Source organism: Osmerus eperlanus, chromosome 17 (genome assembly GCF_963692335.1).
Source record: "Osmerus eperlanus chromosome 17, fOsmEpe2.1, whole genome shotgun sequence".
NCBI classification, from domain to species: domain Eukaryota; kingdom Metazoa; phylum Chordata; class Actinopteri; order Osmeriformes; family Osmeridae; genus Osmerus; species Osmerus eperlanus.
In genome coordinates, this window is record NC_085034.1 from 6,007,150 (window position 1) to 6,025,700 (window position 18,551).

An 18,551-nucleotide genomic window follows, 5' to 3' on the forward strand; every position below is an offset into this window, starting at 1 on the left:
AATATTCACATTTTCTTTGAAATTATTGTAAATGTTTGACGCTGACATTGAGAGGAGCAAGGCGGTGTCTAAACGTATTCAGTTGAGATATTGGAAAGTCTAGTTCAAACTGTAAACCAAACTATTCTAATCAAAACTAAACTGAAGTGGGAGAAGCATCATCAGGCACACACAGACAAATGATCAGCTCTAGGGATGCACAGCCTCAGTGGACTTCTCACCAATGTCCTCTACATTTACAGAGTTTATTTACTATGCAGTAAAAATTACAAACTGCTTTTGGCTCCGAGGTGGATTAGGATCCTCCACCACGCAAGTTCTGCTTAATTATTTACCCAAAGCGCTGTAATAAACCACAGAGTTTATCAAGGACATCCTTCCCATCGACAGTGTGTTGGCTCCTTTGTAGTTCATCTCCAAGGGAAACGGTAGCTAACTTCAGGCTTCTCAACAAAACATTTTTATAACAGCATCAACTTCAGTGGGGTGATAAGTCTAGCCAAAACATGGAGCTAGATTTGAATATGGAGCAGGGGGAGGTTTTAGAGAAACAGATGTTCAGACTAGATTAGAAATGAGAAGGTTAGAAATCCTCGTGAGGTAAGCATTGTTGAGATTCGGTTGGTAAGGTGTGTTTCTCTGTCCCCAACTTTCCTTCTACTTCTCCTCTTGATTTCCACCCCCACTCCTTACCTATGCCCCTCCCTCCACACCTCCCTCCACCCCTCCCTCCACCCCTCCCTCCCTTCCACCTCCCTTCCATCTCTGCCCTTCCTTCATGCCTTCCATTCCTCCCTTGCACAGCTGCTGCTGGACAACAGAGCCGGTGTGGAGGGCGCCCTGCAGGATGGAACAGATAACTACACTGAGACTCCCCTGCAGCTGGCCGCTGCTGCAGGTACATCTCCACGACGACAGGACTGAGCTTTATTGTTCTTACAAAGGGCATGCATATTCATCCCTTAAAACACGGGACATGACAATGATGTTTAAAGAGTGTTTAGATTAAGGATAGAGTATCACTACTAAGCTCTCTTTGCTTGTAATACTTACGTACAGTATTTGGAGTTGAGACTTTGTATGGACGGTATAGAATTCAATGTGAATTCATGTTTGGTTGGAGCACTGTAGCACAAAGTTGTTGAATCCCAGTCTTTCACACTTCATGACCTTGGTAGAACGTAGGCAGATGGGTTGCCATGGCGGCTGTCATTTTAAGCAAAGATCTATAGGTTATGAATATGAATATAAGGGCTAATTGAGTAATACTGAGGTAATGCTGCAGAGGCCATTCTTGCAGAGACAATGTGATGCACTCCAGCTTGTTTGTGTTGTTCTTAAAGCAGCGTTCAGTTGTGCCTCATTCTATTCATTCCATTAGACACTTGTATCTTCCTAATTGCTTTTAGTCATTCAGGTCAATTAACCCCAGCTGCTTACACAGCCCTAAACTTACTTCATAGAATGTGAAAAACAAATTTTCGATGATTCATGATGAGGTACATCACTGCACCACTCTTTTGAAAGTAGGGCAAGCCATTTTGTGAACAGAGTGCTCTATTACTGCATACTGTCTTTGTGGCTGGGGTTAACGTATGCATTGAAATGGTGACATGTTGGGTGTTCCCTCGACAGGAAACTTTGAGCTGGTTAGTCTCCTGTTGGAGAGAGGGGCCGACCCCATGATCGGGACCATGTGTAGAAACGGTATCTCCTCAGCTCCCCTGGGAGATATGAACTCCTTTAGCCTGGCAGCAGCACATGGGCACAGGTAACACACCACACACCACACACCACACACCACACACCACACACCACACATCACACATCACACACCACACATCACACACCACACACCACACACCACACACCACACACCACACACCACACATCACACACCACACACCACACACCACACACCACACACCACACATCACACATCACACACCACACATCACACACCACACACCACACACCACACACCACACACCACATATCACACACCACACACCACACATCACACACCACACACCACACACCACACACCACACACCACACACCACACATCACACACCACACATCACACACCACACACCACACATCACACACCACACACCACACACCACACACCATACATCACACACCACACACCACACATCACACACCACACATCACACACCACACATCACACACCACACACCACACACCACACACCACACATCACACACCACACATCACACACCACACACCACACATCACACACCACACATCACACACCACACACCACACATCACACATCACACACCACACATCACACACCACACACCACACACCACACACCACACACCACACACCACACACCACACATCACACACCACACACCACACACCACACACCACACATCACACACCACACATCACACACCACACATCACACACCACACACCACACATCACACACCACACACCACACACCACACACCACACACCACACACCACACATCACACACCACACATCACACACCACACACCACACATCACACACCACACACCACACACCACACACCATACATCACACACCACACACCACACATCACACACCACACATCACACACCACACATCACACACCACACACCACACACCACACACCACACATCACACACCACACATCACACACCACACACCACACATCACACATCACACACCACACATCACACACCACACACCACACACCACACACCACACACCACACACCACACACCACACATCACACACCACACACCACACACCACACACCACACATCACACACCACACATCACACACCACACATCACACACCACACACCACACATCACACACCACACACCACACACCACACACCACACACCACACACCACACATCACACACCACACATCACACACCACACACCACACATCACACACCACACACCACACACCACACACCACACATCACACACCACACACCACACATCACACACCACACATCACACACCACACATCACACACCACACACCACACACCACACACCACACATCACACACCACACATCACACACCACACACCACACATCACACACCACACATCACACACCACACACCACACATCACACATCACACACCACACATCACACACCACACACCACACACCACACACCACACACCACACACCACACACCACACATCACACACCACACACCACACACCACACACCACACATCACACACCACACATCACACACCACACATCACACACCACACACCACACATCACACACCACACATCACACACCACACACCACACACCACACACCACACACCACACATCACACACCACACACCACACACCACACACCACACACCACACATCACACATCACACACCACACACCACACACCACACACCACACACCACACATCACACACCACACACCACACACCATACACCACACATTACACATCCCACGCAAACATCCCACAGCCTCACAAGCGAACCCATCTGGTACTTGAAATGGCAATTCACACAGTTAAAAACACAATGAGAACACATTTCCTGTCCACCTCCCTTGCTCCTCCACAAGAACACAATCGACTCTCAGTTCCATTGTGGAGCATCCCCGCGAGTGTCCCTCAGTGTAATAAGCTCTAGAATTCCACTGGGTGTCTCCCTTGTCTGGTTCCTGTCCCAGAGCGCAGCACGGCAGTGTGAAAACCTCATTAAGATTCAGAGCACAGAGCTCCATCAGAGGAAAAAGAGGGAAAGCCAACACCATAGCTGCCTTATGAACACAATCAATTACACGAAGAGCACACTGCAGCATTTTAGAGGGGGATGCCACACTAGCCGCTTCACTCATAAAGAAGCCTCCAGCTGCATGGGCTCCAGCACGGTTCTCAAGAACGGTTTATCATTCTGAATTACCGTTATTGGGGGGATCAAATGTAATTGAATGCGCAGTTCGTCTCTCAGACCCCAATAAAATAATGAATCGTCTGCCTCCTCGTTGCTTCTTTGTGACTTGCAGACTCATAGATCAAACAAGCATTCAGATAGCATGTGAGGTTGCATATCACTTAACTTAATCCCAGATCTTATTAGAATAGGAAACAAGTATGTAAGAAAGAGATGTGTTGGTATTCAGTTATGGTTGTTTGAAAACCTGGGGTCTTTCTTTTGAAAATAGCTAGTTGACTGGGCTAAGGTCCATATTGAGTACGTTATCAATGTTTTTCCTTTTGAATGCCTAAATCCCTCTCTTCTTTCTGTTGCTTTCCACCCATCCCTTTGTTCCATTTGCTCAGGAACGTGTTCCGGAGGCTTCTGTCTCAGGCAGAGAAGGAGAAGGGCGACGTCCTCTCCCTGGAGGAGATTCTGGCTGAGGGCTCGGAGCCGGGGGGGGAGAAGAGGGCCTGTCCGGTTCCCCCGGCCGTGGACGGGACCCTCCAGCGAACAGGAAAGGCCAAACTGAGGGCCCTGAGAGAGGCCATGTACCATAGCGCAGAGCACGGCCATGTGGACATCACCATAGACATCCGCAGCTTAGGTCAGAGCTACGAGCTAACACGCTAACGACAACGTCGTGTCTCTCTGTCCCACGCCGCCTGCTCTCCTGTCCTGTCCTGGAGCTGTGCTCATGCTCGTATCTGTCCGGCACACGTTTGTCTCGTCATCTCAGGTCATCCAGTCATCGTTCAACATATAGTTGTCTTTAAGTGTTGATATTAAGGCCAAACTGTACAGAAAACACCATATACCCGTACATCAATGTCCTGATTGGTACAAAGACCCCAAAGGCACCTTGAGATGTACTCCATATCTAAATATTAGCATCCCAGGCCAAGGCAGACATAGTCAGTGCTGAAGCCATTCCATTGCATTGTTGGCCTTTCTGCAACAGGTTGGCTTCGAACATCTTAATGGATTGTGTTTACTTATTGATGGTTGTGTGTGGTGTTCCCAGGTGTCCCCTGGACCCTGCACACCTGGCTGGAGTCTCTCCGCACCTGCTTCCTGCAGCACCGCCGCCCACTGATCCAGGGCCTGCTCAAGGACTTCAGCTGCATCCAGGAGGACGAGTACACCGAGGAGCTGATCACGCACGGCCTGCCACTCATGTTCCAGATCCTCCGAGCCAGCAAGGTCACACACACACACACATGCACACACAGACACAAGCACACAAACACACAGACACAGACACACACAAACACATTGTGTTTGTGCACCTTCACACAAACACTTACTCATATCAACACACACCCACACACACACCCACAACGTTCATTCCTATTGCTGGTTTTTATACTGAAGTCTTGTGTTTGTCCTGCAGAATGAGGTGATCAGCCAGCAGCTGTCTGTGATCTTCACCCAGTGTTACGGGCCTTTCCCCATCCCCAAGCTGACAGAGCTCAAGAGGAAGCAGACCTCACGTCTTGGTGGGTGGGGGTAGAATGCCGGTGGGGGAGAGAGGGAGAGGACTGGGGAGGATGGTGAGGGAGGAGTGTGTGGGGGGGTGGGAGGGAGAGAGGGAGAGGACTGGGGAGGATGGTGAGGGAGGAGTGTGTGGGGGGGTGGGAGGGAGAGAGGGAGAGGACTGGGGAGGATGGTGAGGGAGGAGTGTGTGGGGGGGGGAGGGGGGGGGGCTGGGGAGGATGGGGAGGGAGGAGTGTGTGGGGGGGTGGGGGGGGGGAGGGAGAGGACTGGGGAGGATGGTGAGGGAGGAGTGTGTGGGGGGGTGGGAGGGGGGGGCTGGGAGGAGGCTGCAGTCACTGAGTCCGAGATGCTTGTGAACTGATTCCAATGAAATCTGTCCATTTTTGGTTGAAAGGGATAATAGAGAGATTAGAGGTTACCTCCATCAAAACTACTGTAGGGTTAAACATAATTTGGATTTGAATTTGGACTGTTGTAATCCAATCAAGAATGTTTTCCTCTATAAAATGTTTTTAAGAACAAGTCAATGAACCAATAGCACCCTCTAGAGTCAATCTACATATTTAAAGCGATTTGAGTACATTTCTCACCATTGATTTCTTTTTATTAAATACTTAGAAAATCGTTATGGCTTTTTCTCCAAATTAAATTCTGGATTCCATTTCAACAGTTTTTCCTGGCAGAGGTGTCCCAAGAGACATCTATAATGGATGAAAAGCTATAAGGTTCCATGAGAGTTAAATTAGAAATCAACAGCATTTTGGAATAGTTGTGAAAGAAGAAAGACATTCCATTTGATAAAATGATTGAAAACAAAATGCTGAATGGCCCTGAGGCACTTTGAGTCTGATGGAACACTTTAATACCGCATGCTGTTATGACATTAGACAAATCATACGCTTTTACAACCTAGCATCACTACATTTCACTCCCTTTCCCCAGCCAGCCTCGTATTTAAAGTATATTTAGAGACTTTCTTTGAAAATAGATAAGTTGATAATAATATAGTGTTATGGCTGTAACTTTGTGTACGGTGTATCTTTTAGATCCTCACTTCCTCAACAACAAAGATATGTCTGATGTGACGTTCCTCGTGGAGGGAAAACCTTTTTATGCACACAAAGTTCTACTGTTCACCGCTTCAGCCAGGTAAGATGCCGTTTCTAAATAGATACTTCATTCATCCCCAAGGGGAAATTGTGGAATTTCAACAGTAAACCATGTCAGAGCAAAGTAGTTTAAGCAATCGGTTATATACATGGTTTAACACAGGTTATTAACAGGTTACAAGTTTATCGATGGGTTTATTATTCTTCAACAGACGTATGATGTGTTAGTATCTATGACCTGTGATATCTATTTCCACGCTCCTCCAGGTTTAAGTCCCTGCTCCAAAACCGACCTGCGGCTGAGAACACCTGCATTGAGATCAGTCACGTCAAGTACAACATATTTCATGTAAGTAACAGATTTATGTTGTTACGCCATAGAAACTGAAATGTGTCTTCTTCTCCTGAACAGGGCAGTCTTGTTGTATGTATCATGTACAATGTACATGGCTGCGACTTAACAGAATTGGGCTTGGCAGGAATGATTGCGCATATAGACACTTAACTAATGACATTGATCAAATATAACATTGATTTGCAGCAGTCCCAGCACCCCTAATTCCCACGATACTGATGAGTATAGATAGAAGAGAGTAATAACCGGACTGTTGTTTGTTACAGTTGGTCATGCAGTATCTTTATTGTGGAGGCACTGAGTCCTTGCATATAAGGAACACAGAGATTATGGAGGTAAGAGACAGATTCAAAGGAATATTTTAAAAGCATAGATAGTTTTCTAGTCATTCTCCCCTTAAACTTGCATCTGTGCGTGTGTGTGTGTGTGTGTGTGGGGGGGGGGGGGGGGGGGGGGGTACTCTGCCTGTTTATAGCTGTTGTCTGCAGCCAAATTCTTCCAACTTGAGGCCCTTCAGCGACACTGTGAGATAATATGCTCCAAGAACATCACCACGGAAACATGCGTGGACATCTACAAACATACTAAGGTTAGTGATGTTCGACTGCATTTCAAAATACTTTGGACAAATCAGAGTCAAGTCATATTCAGTAAACACCAACGAAAGCATTTTGTCCATATCCATATTTAAACCTCATTGTGTTGGCATATTTTAGTTCCTGGGTGCCAGCGAGCTTGCGGCCTTTATCGAGGGCTATTTCCTGAAGAACATGGTACTGTTGATTGAACTGGAGGGCTTCAAGCAGCTGCTGTACGAGCCCCCTGCAGAGAGCCCGGCCTCCAGCCCCTGTCCCAGCTCGGACATCCTCCAAGACCTGGAGAAAACACTGGCCGTCCGCATCCACTCCATTCATCTCTCCTCCTCCAAGGGCTCTGTCGTCTGACCGCTCTGGAATCCCAGCGGCATCATCAGCAACATCCCAGCAATGTTACTTCAACATCCACAACCACCCCCCAACAAGTTGATTGCCGCGCCGCCCCGTCCCCCTCGCAGAAAGGGGATCTGCTGCCATGTCGGCAGGGTTGTACATTTTCCCCTCGTAAAACCCAGTAACTATGACAACCTAAGTTCAGCGCCAGTTCATCCAGCTGACTGTCGTAGGGAGCGCTGTTGGGTCATGTGACGTGACAGGTCCGAGCGACAAGGTCTTCACTGCAGCGCCACATTCAGTTCATTTGCCCTGGGACGGCGTAGCAACGTGCTTTCAAGTTGTTGTTGTAGCACTCCTCTCACATAACTGCAAGATCTTAGGGCACCACAAGAGGGATACAAGGAAGTATGATTGATACTGGCCCATGCTTATGAAACACATGGGTGTATTTCATGTGGGATACATTGGAAGAGACCAATCGGATAAATGTCATTCAGTGTCTAATTCCTGCAAGACTGACTTCAAGGTTTCTGCAAGTTAATTTATGTACTTTACACAATATGCTTTTCCAGGACTTCACAAAAAACTGTGACATATAGAGTGAAAAGTATATTGCCAAAGCATCACCTTTAACTTAACCAACCATTTACAGTCTGAAAGAAACATTGAAAACAAAAATAGTAGCAATGAGAGAGATTTGGGGACTATGAACATATTTGCCAATTTATTCTCCTTTGTGTGCTGGACAGAATTTCACTGTGTCCTCAGCTATGTGCTTTGGCTAAATCAATCAAAGAACCTTCCATTACCAACCGATACAGCTCTTTAAACATGTACTCTGTCTGCTCCTACAATCAGTATGGGTTTATGCTCCAAACATGGATGTTCAACTCTGAATTACCTTGTGCTCTATTTATGAACTACGTCTTTGCATGACAACTTCTAAGCCGTGCTGTCCTAATGTTGCTTTTTTGGGGATGGATTTCCCTTCGCCCTTTGGGAGGGAGTGCAGATTTGCCCTGCCTAATGCTCTCTTGATTGCAAACAACAGACTTATGGACTACAGTGATTGGAACTTAGAATGGCGTCTCTGTAGATCTTAGAAGCCGTGTGTAAATACGTCATGCAAGTGAATTGTTTCAGTCGTACTGTCTGTAAACCAATGTACAGTATATTCCGTCATCCCGTCATGCTTGGCTAACAGAAACACTCTTTGGATGTGCTACAACCACAGTCGTCGTTCAAACTGTATGATTCAGTTGATGCAAAGTTGCATGTTAAATGTATGAATCCTTTCGCTTTTTTCTGTGTCTGTCAGTAGGCCTACAGAATGTTGTTGTTGTCAGTAGTCATACTGATTGGTAGGGAATCATAGGTTGTTCATCTCAGCCAGAGAGGTAGAATTTCTAGCATGAGATCTTTCCCATTTCAGCTGTGTGGTTATTGTTGCGTACCAAATAATAAAGTAAGAAGGGATATGGTAGGTCTTAGGCATTCCCTGAAGTTAGCTTTAGTCAAAAAAAACAATTTGTCTATGGCCATGACCACAGATAGTGAACTCAAAGTAGATATTGAGAAATCTGTTGACTATTCCTAGCTTGTCATGTAATGTTCATGTACAGTAAACCAATTACTTTAATTAGAATTGTTTTTGCTGTAAAATTACACAGTCCAATGTAATCTGCCCAAATGTCTGAAATGTAAACATTATTTAGCTTTTCTTCAACAGTATGCTCTCATGGTTTTGAGTTGAGCAATGTGAGGGTGAGTAGCAAAAACTCTAAATGGACTTTAGGAAAATAACTTTTAGCTGAAAGGTCAATATAGATAAATAACAGACAACAACAGTATATGAGCAAAGTTACAATGTGTAAATAATGACAAAAAACTGAAATTATATTATAACTTTATTTTCTTACCACAAATAGCATTGTATGTTTTATTTTCCACAGCTATTTTGTTTTACAAAAGTGAAAAAGATTATAAAAATGTACATGATTCAGATTGAGACAGTAGTCTTATTATAGTACATTTGGTTTCCATAGCCCTAAGAAAATAGATCATGTACTACAAAAACTGAGCACCATATTTGTTATCAAATTATTTCCAGTAACTGTGAGAATGCAGTTATTAAAAGGCTGCTATTAAAATGCAAGTTAGGACACATATGTCAAATTTGGATTTAAAATCCTTAGTTTGGCTAGCAATTTCTACAAAATTGATTTAAATAAACTTGTAAGTTTAAACTACGTAATACTGTCAGGGGTACGCCACATGCCCTGTCTACCTTGTACACAAACAGTGTACTGTATTTCAAGCTTTCACAATTTCCCTTGCTTGGTCATTTAAAAGCGAAATAATCAACTGATGACAATATCTGACCATGGACTAATGGAGGATCATGAATGTACCATGCATTGTTTGTGTATGTGTTAGACTGTTCATTTGTGAGCCCCTCACCAAAGCAAAAACTATGCTTGTGAGCTACAGCAAATGCAGGGCAAGCATGACAAATTTAGTTTGACGTTGTCTGAGATGTATATTGTACACCAGCTTTGTCTGATAAAAAAAATGGCTTGTCTGTTCATTTTTCCAAACATTTACTTTGCCTCCAAATCTTGTTGTTGATAACAAACTATGACAAAACATCTCTCTTACAGTAAATCCAGATTAAACATGCATGGGGTTACATTTACTATATTCGGAATCCAAAGGCTATTTGCTCATTAGTTTTTGTTATTTTTCTTCAATACAAAACATGTATATTGTACAAAATATATATAAATATATATATATATGAATATTAATTATACATGGGGTGAATATCAGGGATGTGGTTGAGTATAACTGCAAGGAAAGAATGTTACACTCGTGCTACGGTGCAATTGTTCCATGACATGCATTTCTGTACAGCCAATAAAATGATCACAGTTTAACCGCTACTCATGCTCATCTTTCCCCTCCCCACTGTCATGTGAGTCTATATGGTACTCTACGTAAAAAAAGAAGTATAAAGTACTTTAATTTAAGTTTATATTGCCTCATAAGGTCTATTTGATATATATTCCCCTCTAAAATCAATTACCCAAATATGTGTAAAACACTTATAGCTGAAATCCTATTGACAACTGTTTGGGGGATTTAAATAGGATTCCATCAGAGCTCCATCACGGGCACCTTGTCAGTGGGCCAGCCTGCCCTGGCCTGGACCCAGCTCGGAGGCGATTTACTGTCCTTTCCACCACTGTGCAAATGTCTAGAGACAAAAACATGACTGCCACCCCACATGGCCAAAGGAATGTCTAAAGACACACTGATGAAAATACACAGGGTTTCTGGAGGAACAATGGTGTTTCTTAGGGGTTGTGAAGGAGTCTTAACTCCTTAGCCCCTATTTCTTCTCTATCCCCGTTTAACTACCCAACTCTGTCTCTGGTGGGGGATGGGTATAGATAACTGTTCAACCTTGGACAAAACAATTCAAGGGTTCCCATACTCATCTATAAAGTGTAAGCTCCTTTCAGCTGGAAGTTGAGGGATATTCCTTGGAGTCAAGCCCCTAAACTGTGACATGCAAAAAATCCATCAGCATCAGTTGATGACAGTGCAACCCAATTCAACCAATCACAATTCATTCCAGTCATGTAAGCTCCTGTACAAAGCATTGCAGTGTGTGAACAACCCCCTTTTATATGAAGGGCAGGTAGCGAATAGAATTATCTGAGGCAGAAAGATGCCTATGCTCCACAAAACTGGGCATCCGGTACACCATACAGGCCTCCCCCGGCCCATGCTTCGACACAGGACGGCAGTACATGGTCCACAGACTGGGGGTGAACTGGCGGGTCACAGTATCAGCCAGACGCAGGCGGAGGTTACACGTGGAGCAGACTATGTGGTTTGGACAGCAGGGTTTTGTGTGTGCTATCCCCGAGCCCCTAGGTTGCAGTGTCCCTGGGGAAGAGGTAGAGGTGTGGCCAGTGGTGGATTTTCCCAGGTGAACCTGTGCTCGTTGTGGACCCCCCAGCTTGTCCAGAGTTTTCCTTAGCTCCAGCTGGGCCCCACAGACTCCAGCCAGCTCCCGCTGGTACTGGAGAACCAGGGAGCGCAGGGTGCGGTCTAGTTGCAAGCTTTCCCTGCGCAGCGCGTTGGCCAAGGAACGGTCTGAGTACAGAAAGAAGGAAAGATATTCATACTGGTAGAGAATGATCAGAAGAGGGGTTTGAAAATGGTAAATGAAATTAAGTTAGACAAAAAACTATAGAAGTGAATAACACACAACCCTACTTTGGGGTTAATATTTAAATAGGTGAAGATAAAAGTGCACCTCTGTCACTGTGTCGCTTGCTCCCCGGGGCCAAGACAGTAGACAAGTTCATCCTACAATTGAAATTGAAAATCTTGACTGATATTTTATGCTTGTTTTAGGCCTAATAAAATCTAGAAAAATATAAAAACACAGAATTGCTGCAATGCTCAGAAACATGACTCTAGACATCGAATGTTCCGATTCTTCCTTCTAAAAAAAATATAGTATCCTAAAAGACTTACCTCTTGCGTCAAAACGGCGTCAACGTGTATCCTTCTCATGGAAAAAAACAAACAATTATTTTAGTCCTTGTAGTGATCACCGTTGGTAAACCGTCCAGACTCTAATACTATTTGAACCCAACTGTCTTCCCTTGCCCCCATGTCGCTCATCGCACAACTTGCCACAGGGTAGTGCTAAGTAGCCAAACCATTCGGTAAAAGATAGGCTACCCGAACAAAAATTGTACCCAACTCAATGAATACCCACGCAAATGGGTATTGGTAATATTTTAGGCAATTCATCATTTTAGACACGATTACTGCTGGTTCCAAAAATAGTGTTCATATAGCCTATATGAAAACAGATTTATTGATTGATATTTGGAATTATGTGCAATGGGTCGACCTAAAATCAGTATACATAATCTCTAAAAACGTCATAGCCTACACATTTTCAAGACATTGCAGAAATAGTTTATTATATTCGTATGGGCAAAACTTCAGTGGCTTTACGTTTCGACTTTTATTTTGAAACCCCTCGTTGTCTCTGTTGGATCAGACCGGAAACTTGACGGAGCGGCGTAGCAGAGCAACTTTGTAGCCAAGCAAGCCTCCCTTCCTCTTCCACCTCTGTCAACCAGCACTGCAACGACAGTGCAACATCGCATTAATTTCATCGAAACTTATATTCTATTTAGATGACATCTGTGTGCAACTGAAATGGAAATACAGGATCCTTGTGAAAATGGTAAGGTGTGGATCTATTAAGGTGTGAATAACAATTGGCAGTAACGTTAAGTTTCTACGTGGACTGTGTGCGCCCGTTTTTTAACATGGCGTACTCCGCTCTGAGATGGTGGAAATGCGCGCGGTGCTAATACCCTAGCTATTTAGCTACATAACCTAGCTACTCAAGTCAGTCTTTAACGGTTTTTGGTTATTTTGATCCAGAAGAGTAGTCATCGGCTTCATACTTGAAATGCATTGCTAGTCATCTAGTTTAAATTAATGCATTCCATATTTCTTCATAATTTCTGTTTGGTAAATATTAGTGAACAACATTAGCTAGCTAGCTAAGCTTGGTGAGTCTGAAAACCTTCTCAGGTGGTGGAGGTTGGCGCGAGGGCGGGATTCAAAGTTATGTTCTTGGGTTTTCCATTTAGCTTTCTAGGTATGACCCTAATCATAATATGGTTTGGTTAGCCACATAGATATCACTATCTAAATGTTAACCATAATGTTGTTTGTTGATGCACCATGATATACAGTACCAGTCAAAATGTGTCCAAACTTTTGACTGGTACTGTATATGTAAAATGTAATTAAGCAGTGTATATAAAAGTATTCATGATATTGTTGACATAAATGCAGTTTCTTGTGTGGTTAGAACGTCATTAGGTTACCATGTCAAATTCTACTGTATTTGATCACACTGAACTTCAAACCTTTTAGCAAACCTAGGCTATGTTTCCGTGTACTTCCAGCCTCTTATCTCAACTTAGTGTTTGTTCTCTTAGGTCCCGCTCTTCTGCTGCCTTCTCTGCGTCTCTTCATACCGCCCCTGCGGCTTGTGTCTGCTGCGTTATGGCAAGTGGTTCAGCGAAAAGACATCCTTGACTATGGGATGTTGGAGGAATTTGTGTCCACGGTGACAGAGATTGTGCCGGAGCTTTTGAGATGCGATCAGAGAGCTCAACTCCTGCTTGGACTTCGGACAAGGGTAAGATCAGAAACTATAGAATAAAATGATTGCTTTAAAGACTTGTGTAATAAAACGGTCATACTTTGCACCACTGATGACAGTAATCTTGTGTTTTCAGCTGGTTCTCGAGTTATGTCGCTCAGCAGAGATTGCAGACCTTTCAAGCATTCAGCTGCACCTGGCCAGGATCCGGACCCTTATATCTGCTTGGGAAGTAGATGTAAGTTTGTGTTTGTGTGTTAGTGTGAAGTGGCATTGTTGACTGCTAGTTGAAACTGACAGTGATTTCTGTTTAGTCGCAGATATGTGATGCAGAGGTGGACTTTCCTCAGTCCACCTTTGTGGATCTGGTGGAATCTTTGTTGAAAGACCCGACAGAGAGGGACAACTTCTACCAGGTTTGTGTTTGTTTTTTTTACTGTTAGATCAAGTGGAACATTAGTGTAACGTATATGAAATGATTGCATGGCGTGCCATTGTTACTAATTATGAGCATAATTCAAAAGATTGGATTTATAAATCATATAGAAAACATACAACTTTCATATTCTTTTGATATCCTCCTCACATCAGCACAATCATATTTTGTGTTCTTGACCTAGGATGTATTTCCAGTGGATTTTGGCCCAGCGTTTGACAGCGCTTTACAGATGCTCATGTTTGAATTTCTGTCAAGACTTGAGAAGTTTGTACCGGTGCCAGACCTTCAAGAGGTACGGATGCAGAAATATATAATAAAAACATAGACATTCTCAATTCAGTTGACTATATTGTTTTGCTCTCTTTACTCTGTCTACATTATGACTTTATTTAAGTTGTTTTTTTCCTTCCAAAGACCGCATCCATGCTCAATGCCGTCCCCTCTGTCCTGGAGGAATGTGTAAACTCTGTACCTGATCCCCAGCAACTGAAAACTCTGCTTGAGTACCAGAAACAAACTGGGCATCTGGACTTCATTGGTAAGTACCATAATACATGAGGTAATGGCGAAGATTGCTTTACCACAATAACATTGTTTGGAGCTTTTTTCTGGTATATTAAGTCACACATACAATATCTAAATATGTAATGAGAGTTTCTGCTGATGCCGACAAACACTAAATCATTTTTTGTCTCCACAGAATTAACAGATTCCTTGCCGCCTTCCTTTGGTGACAACATCTTCTCCTCTCTGTCTCTCCCTCCGTTGGTGAAGGTGGTGATTGACACAGAACAAGTGGAGTTGGAGTCACAAGCAGAATCGCTTCATGATTGTATGAGTGTAGAGGTTGAGGGGGAATCTGTGACATTGTTAGGCTATTCAGGGATGGAGCAGCAGTCTGGTGAGGGTGGGGAAGATGACAAGGAGCATTCCATGGACATAAAGCCTGAGGGTGAAGACATGGACAATCAAGATGACTCCGACTTTGCAAAGCCAGCCCCCTTTCAGCCTTTGAAACAAAGTAAACGGTTACAGTTGAAGAGAAAAGCGTTACAGGCACGGAAACAATCCAAGGTGGCTGTCACCAAACGTGCGCCAAAGAGGGCAAGGAGGAAATTTCTCAACAACAGTAAGACTTGTCCCATTTGTTGCAAGGTGTTCCCAAGGGCCACCGCCATGAGGAGACATCAGGAAATTCACTCTGAAGATCGCCAGCTTAGGTACAAGTGCCCCAAATGTGATAAATGCTTCAGGGATCAGTATGATATGAAGAGACACCAGATGCGTGTTCATGAGCGGGAAGATCAGGACCCTTCACTTTCAGGTTCTTTGAAAGAAAGCCCACAACCCTCAACCAGCAAACTCCGGACTATAATGCCCAAGGCTTCGCCTCAGAAAGAAACACTGGACAGCAAAACCTGCTCTGTGTGTGAAAGGTATTTCGCACGTGCTTCCGATATGGCTAGGCACATGAGGTCTCATTCGCAAGAGCGTCCACATCAGTGTGAACATTGTGCGAAGAGGTTTAAATATTCTTATGATCTGAAGAAGCATCAGAGAGAGTTGTGCAAGATGATCACCAATGCCAACGAAATAGGAAGCAGTAGGCCTGCTGCCAGTGGGGAAACTCAGATTGGTAACGCATCTCTCCAAAGCTCCTTAGACATCAAAACCTGCCCCGTCTGCTGTAAGATTTTGCCTTGCACCGCGGACATGGCAAAACACCTGCGAGCGCATACAGACGAACGCCCCTACCGTTGTGTCACTTGTGACAAAGGGTTTAAGTACAGAGATACCCTAAAGAAACATCAAGAAATTGTTGGCCACGAGGGTGTTCATGAGGATCCCTGTCAAAGCTTCGAGGAGCTATTAGCCGAACTCACCCAAAAAAAGAACGATGAAAATCTTGCAAAGGAAAACAAGACCGGACCTCAAAACACACTGAGTATACCAGAACAAGCGGTTACAAAGAACTCTGCTTCAAAGACATGCAAAGTTTGTGGAAGGATATTTACTCGAGCTAAAGACGTAGCCAGACATATGCTATCTCATTCAGAAGAACGGCCTTACCAGTGCTTCAGTTGCAAGAAAGAGTTCAAGTACTTGCATAGCTTGAAACGACACCAGATATATATTTGTCGTAAGCAAAATTCTCACATGGCATCACTGAGAGCAAGTCAAAACGAACTTGAATCTGTGAAAACCCTGGCTATTGGCCAACATCTACAGAGCTCATCGGGTACGGAGCAAGAAGGCAATGAATTGCTGGCTATGGAGCGGAATTCTCTGACGGTAGAAGGGGGTGTCGATCCATTGGTGTCAAATGAAACAATGGCAATTCAGGAAATGAACATCGAAGCTTCCTCGAGTGCCTTGTCTTCCCTCACCATACCGTGTTGGTGTTCAAACTGTGGCAAGAGCTTTGATCATATCTCTGCTTTGAAGGAGCACCAGGAGACGGTTTGCAAAATGCAGGAGAAGGAAATCTTCAAGTGTGACGACTGTGGGAAAGACTTCCGAAGCGCGTCCTTCTTGAAAATTCACCAGAGGACACACAATCCGTTCTACTGCACTGAATGTGGAAGGATCCTCGCAGACGCGGCTGGCCTAGAGAGACACAAATTCATGCACAAGAAAGTCCAGTGCACCATGTGTGAGAAGACCTTCACCGTGCTAAAACACCTGAGAGAGCATTACCTGCATCAACATAAATTTACAGGGCCGTACCCTTGCTCTCAATGTGACAAGACCTTCACCCAGTTGTCATACCTAGTTGTCCACGAGAGAGTCCACACGGGAGAGTTTCCCTTCCAGTGCACGGAGTGTCCGGAGAAATTCAGAGCGTCAAACTGTCTCACGGTTCACATGAGGAAGCACACAGGGGAGAAGCCGTTCCTGTGCTGGCAGTGCGGGAAGAGCTACACGTCCGCCTCACAGCTGTCGGTGCACGTGGGAACTCATTCAGACGAGAAGCCCTTTGCCTGCTCGCAGTGTGACATGGCTTACAGAACAAAACTTCAGCTGACTTCACACATTGAACAGATTCACATCGGCGTGCGGTTCCCCTGTGAACACTGTGGGAAACAGTTCATGAAGGAGGTCTCCTTAAAAAGACATGAACTTATTCACACAGGAGAAAGGCCGTACCCATGCACCGATTGCACTAAAACATTCCTCACAGCCAATGAATTGAGGCTGCATACGAGATACCACACCGGCGAGCGTCCCTACAAGTGTGAATATTGTGGGAAGGCTTTCATTCAGTCAGGCTACCTGAAGTCCCACAAGCGCATCCACACTGGAGAGAAGCCATTCAAATGTGACATTTGTGAGAAAGGGTTTAGATTATCCTGTCATATGAAAAAACACAGACAGACACATTCAGGAGGAGAGAAGCACTTTGAGTGTGGGGTGTGTGGGTTATATTTTACTCACAGAAAATACCTGAAGGAGCATGAATTCACACATGAGACAAAGCAAAGTTAGGTTGTCAAGCATCTGATTTAGTGGCATTTTTACTTTGTGGTCCATGGTGGTTTGGTTTTGGGTCCTTCTTTTTTTTCTTTTTTTTACATAAAAATGTTCTTTCATGGGGTAATTGGTAACAAGTTTATTCTTGATCTGTACTTGGTGACTATTGTTTTGAATAAGTTGTGACGTGTGTTCATAGTGTATGCAGCTTTCTTTCTTTTTTTCTTTTAAATAAATGATTCTTAGCAAACATATAAAAGTGGTCTGTGTTTGACTGAAGAATTTAGAAGAATATGTTGTCACCATGGCATCTCTGCTAAAACTCTTTTAGTAATTAGCGCTTATTTGCGGTCTTGTCACTAAAACGTATCCGTTTAATCCATATACGTTTGGAAATTACTTTGAAGGGAATTGGTCCGGAAATGGAAGCATCCAACTCCTGAATGTAAAGAATATTTGAAATCTGAAAGTTTATGAAGTTCAAGTATGGAAAACGCATCTTCCAAACACGGCTTTCTGTAGTAATTTGTATTGTTTGACTGACTTGAATTTGAAATCAAATAAAAAACGATAACTCCATGAGA

The 18,551-nt window shown here is 44.2% G+C and overlaps 2 protein-coding genes across 3 annotated transcripts in view; both read left to right on the forward strand.

Annotated features, from left to right (window-relative positions):
- Positions 1-10,779, forward strand: part of btbd11a (BTB (POZ) domain containing 11a) — an 89,317-nt gene extending 78,538 nt beyond the window's left edge. For both annotated transcript variants that reach the window (XM_062482920.1, XM_062482921.1), the window contains 10 exons: positions 805-898; positions 1,636-1,771; positions 4,316-4,557; positions 4,975-5,153; positions 5,344-5,449; positions 6,494-6,596; positions 6,824-6,905; positions 7,178-7,246; positions 7,387-7,500; positions 7,628-10,779. In XM_062482920.1, the coding sequence (XP_062338904.1) occupies positions 805-898; positions 1,636-1,771; positions 4,316-4,557; positions 4,975-5,153; positions 5,344-5,449; positions 6,494-6,596; positions 6,824-6,905; positions 7,178-7,246; positions 7,387-7,500; positions 7,628-7,855 (1,353 nt within the window). In that variant the 3' untranslated portion in view covers positions 7,856-10,779. The remainder of the gene's footprint in view (positions 1-804; positions 899-1,635; positions 1,772-4,315; positions 4,558-4,974; positions 5,154-5,343; positions 5,450-6,493; positions 6,597-6,823; positions 6,906-7,177; positions 7,247-7,386; positions 7,501-7,627) is intronic.
- Positions 10,780-12,961: 2,182 nt separating this feature from the next.
- On the forward strand, positions 12,962-18,540 carry LOC134037809 (zinc finger protein 234-like). Its single transcript, XM_062483327.1, has 7 exons — positions 12,962-13,121; positions 13,891-14,093; positions 14,194-14,295; positions 14,372-14,473; positions 14,678-14,788; positions 14,911-15,034; positions 15,197-18,540. Exons 1-7 carry the CDS (start codon positions 13,094-13,096, stop codon positions 17,980-17,982), a joined length of 3,456 nt encoding a protein of 1,151 aa, XP_062339311.1. The 5' UTR covers positions 12,962-13,093; the 3' UTR covers positions 17,983-18,540.
- The last annotated feature ends 11 nt before the right edge of the window (positions 18,541-18,551 follow it).

What these genes read in the sequence shown, in the direction of transcription:
- LOC134037809 (XM_062483327.1), top strand. Translation starts at nt 13,094, where the DNA reads ATGGAAATACAGGATCCTTGTGAAAATG. An exon ending in AGAGGGACAACTTCTACCAG is followed by an intron (nt 14,474 to 14,677) that starts GTTTGTGTTTGT and finishes TTCTTGACCTAG; the next exon opens with GATGTATTTCCAGTGGATTT. An exon ending in CGGTGCCAGACCTTCAAGAG is followed by an intron (nt 14,789 to 14,910) that starts GTACGGATGCAG and finishes TTCCTTCCAAAG; the next exon opens with ACCGCATCCATGCTCAATGC.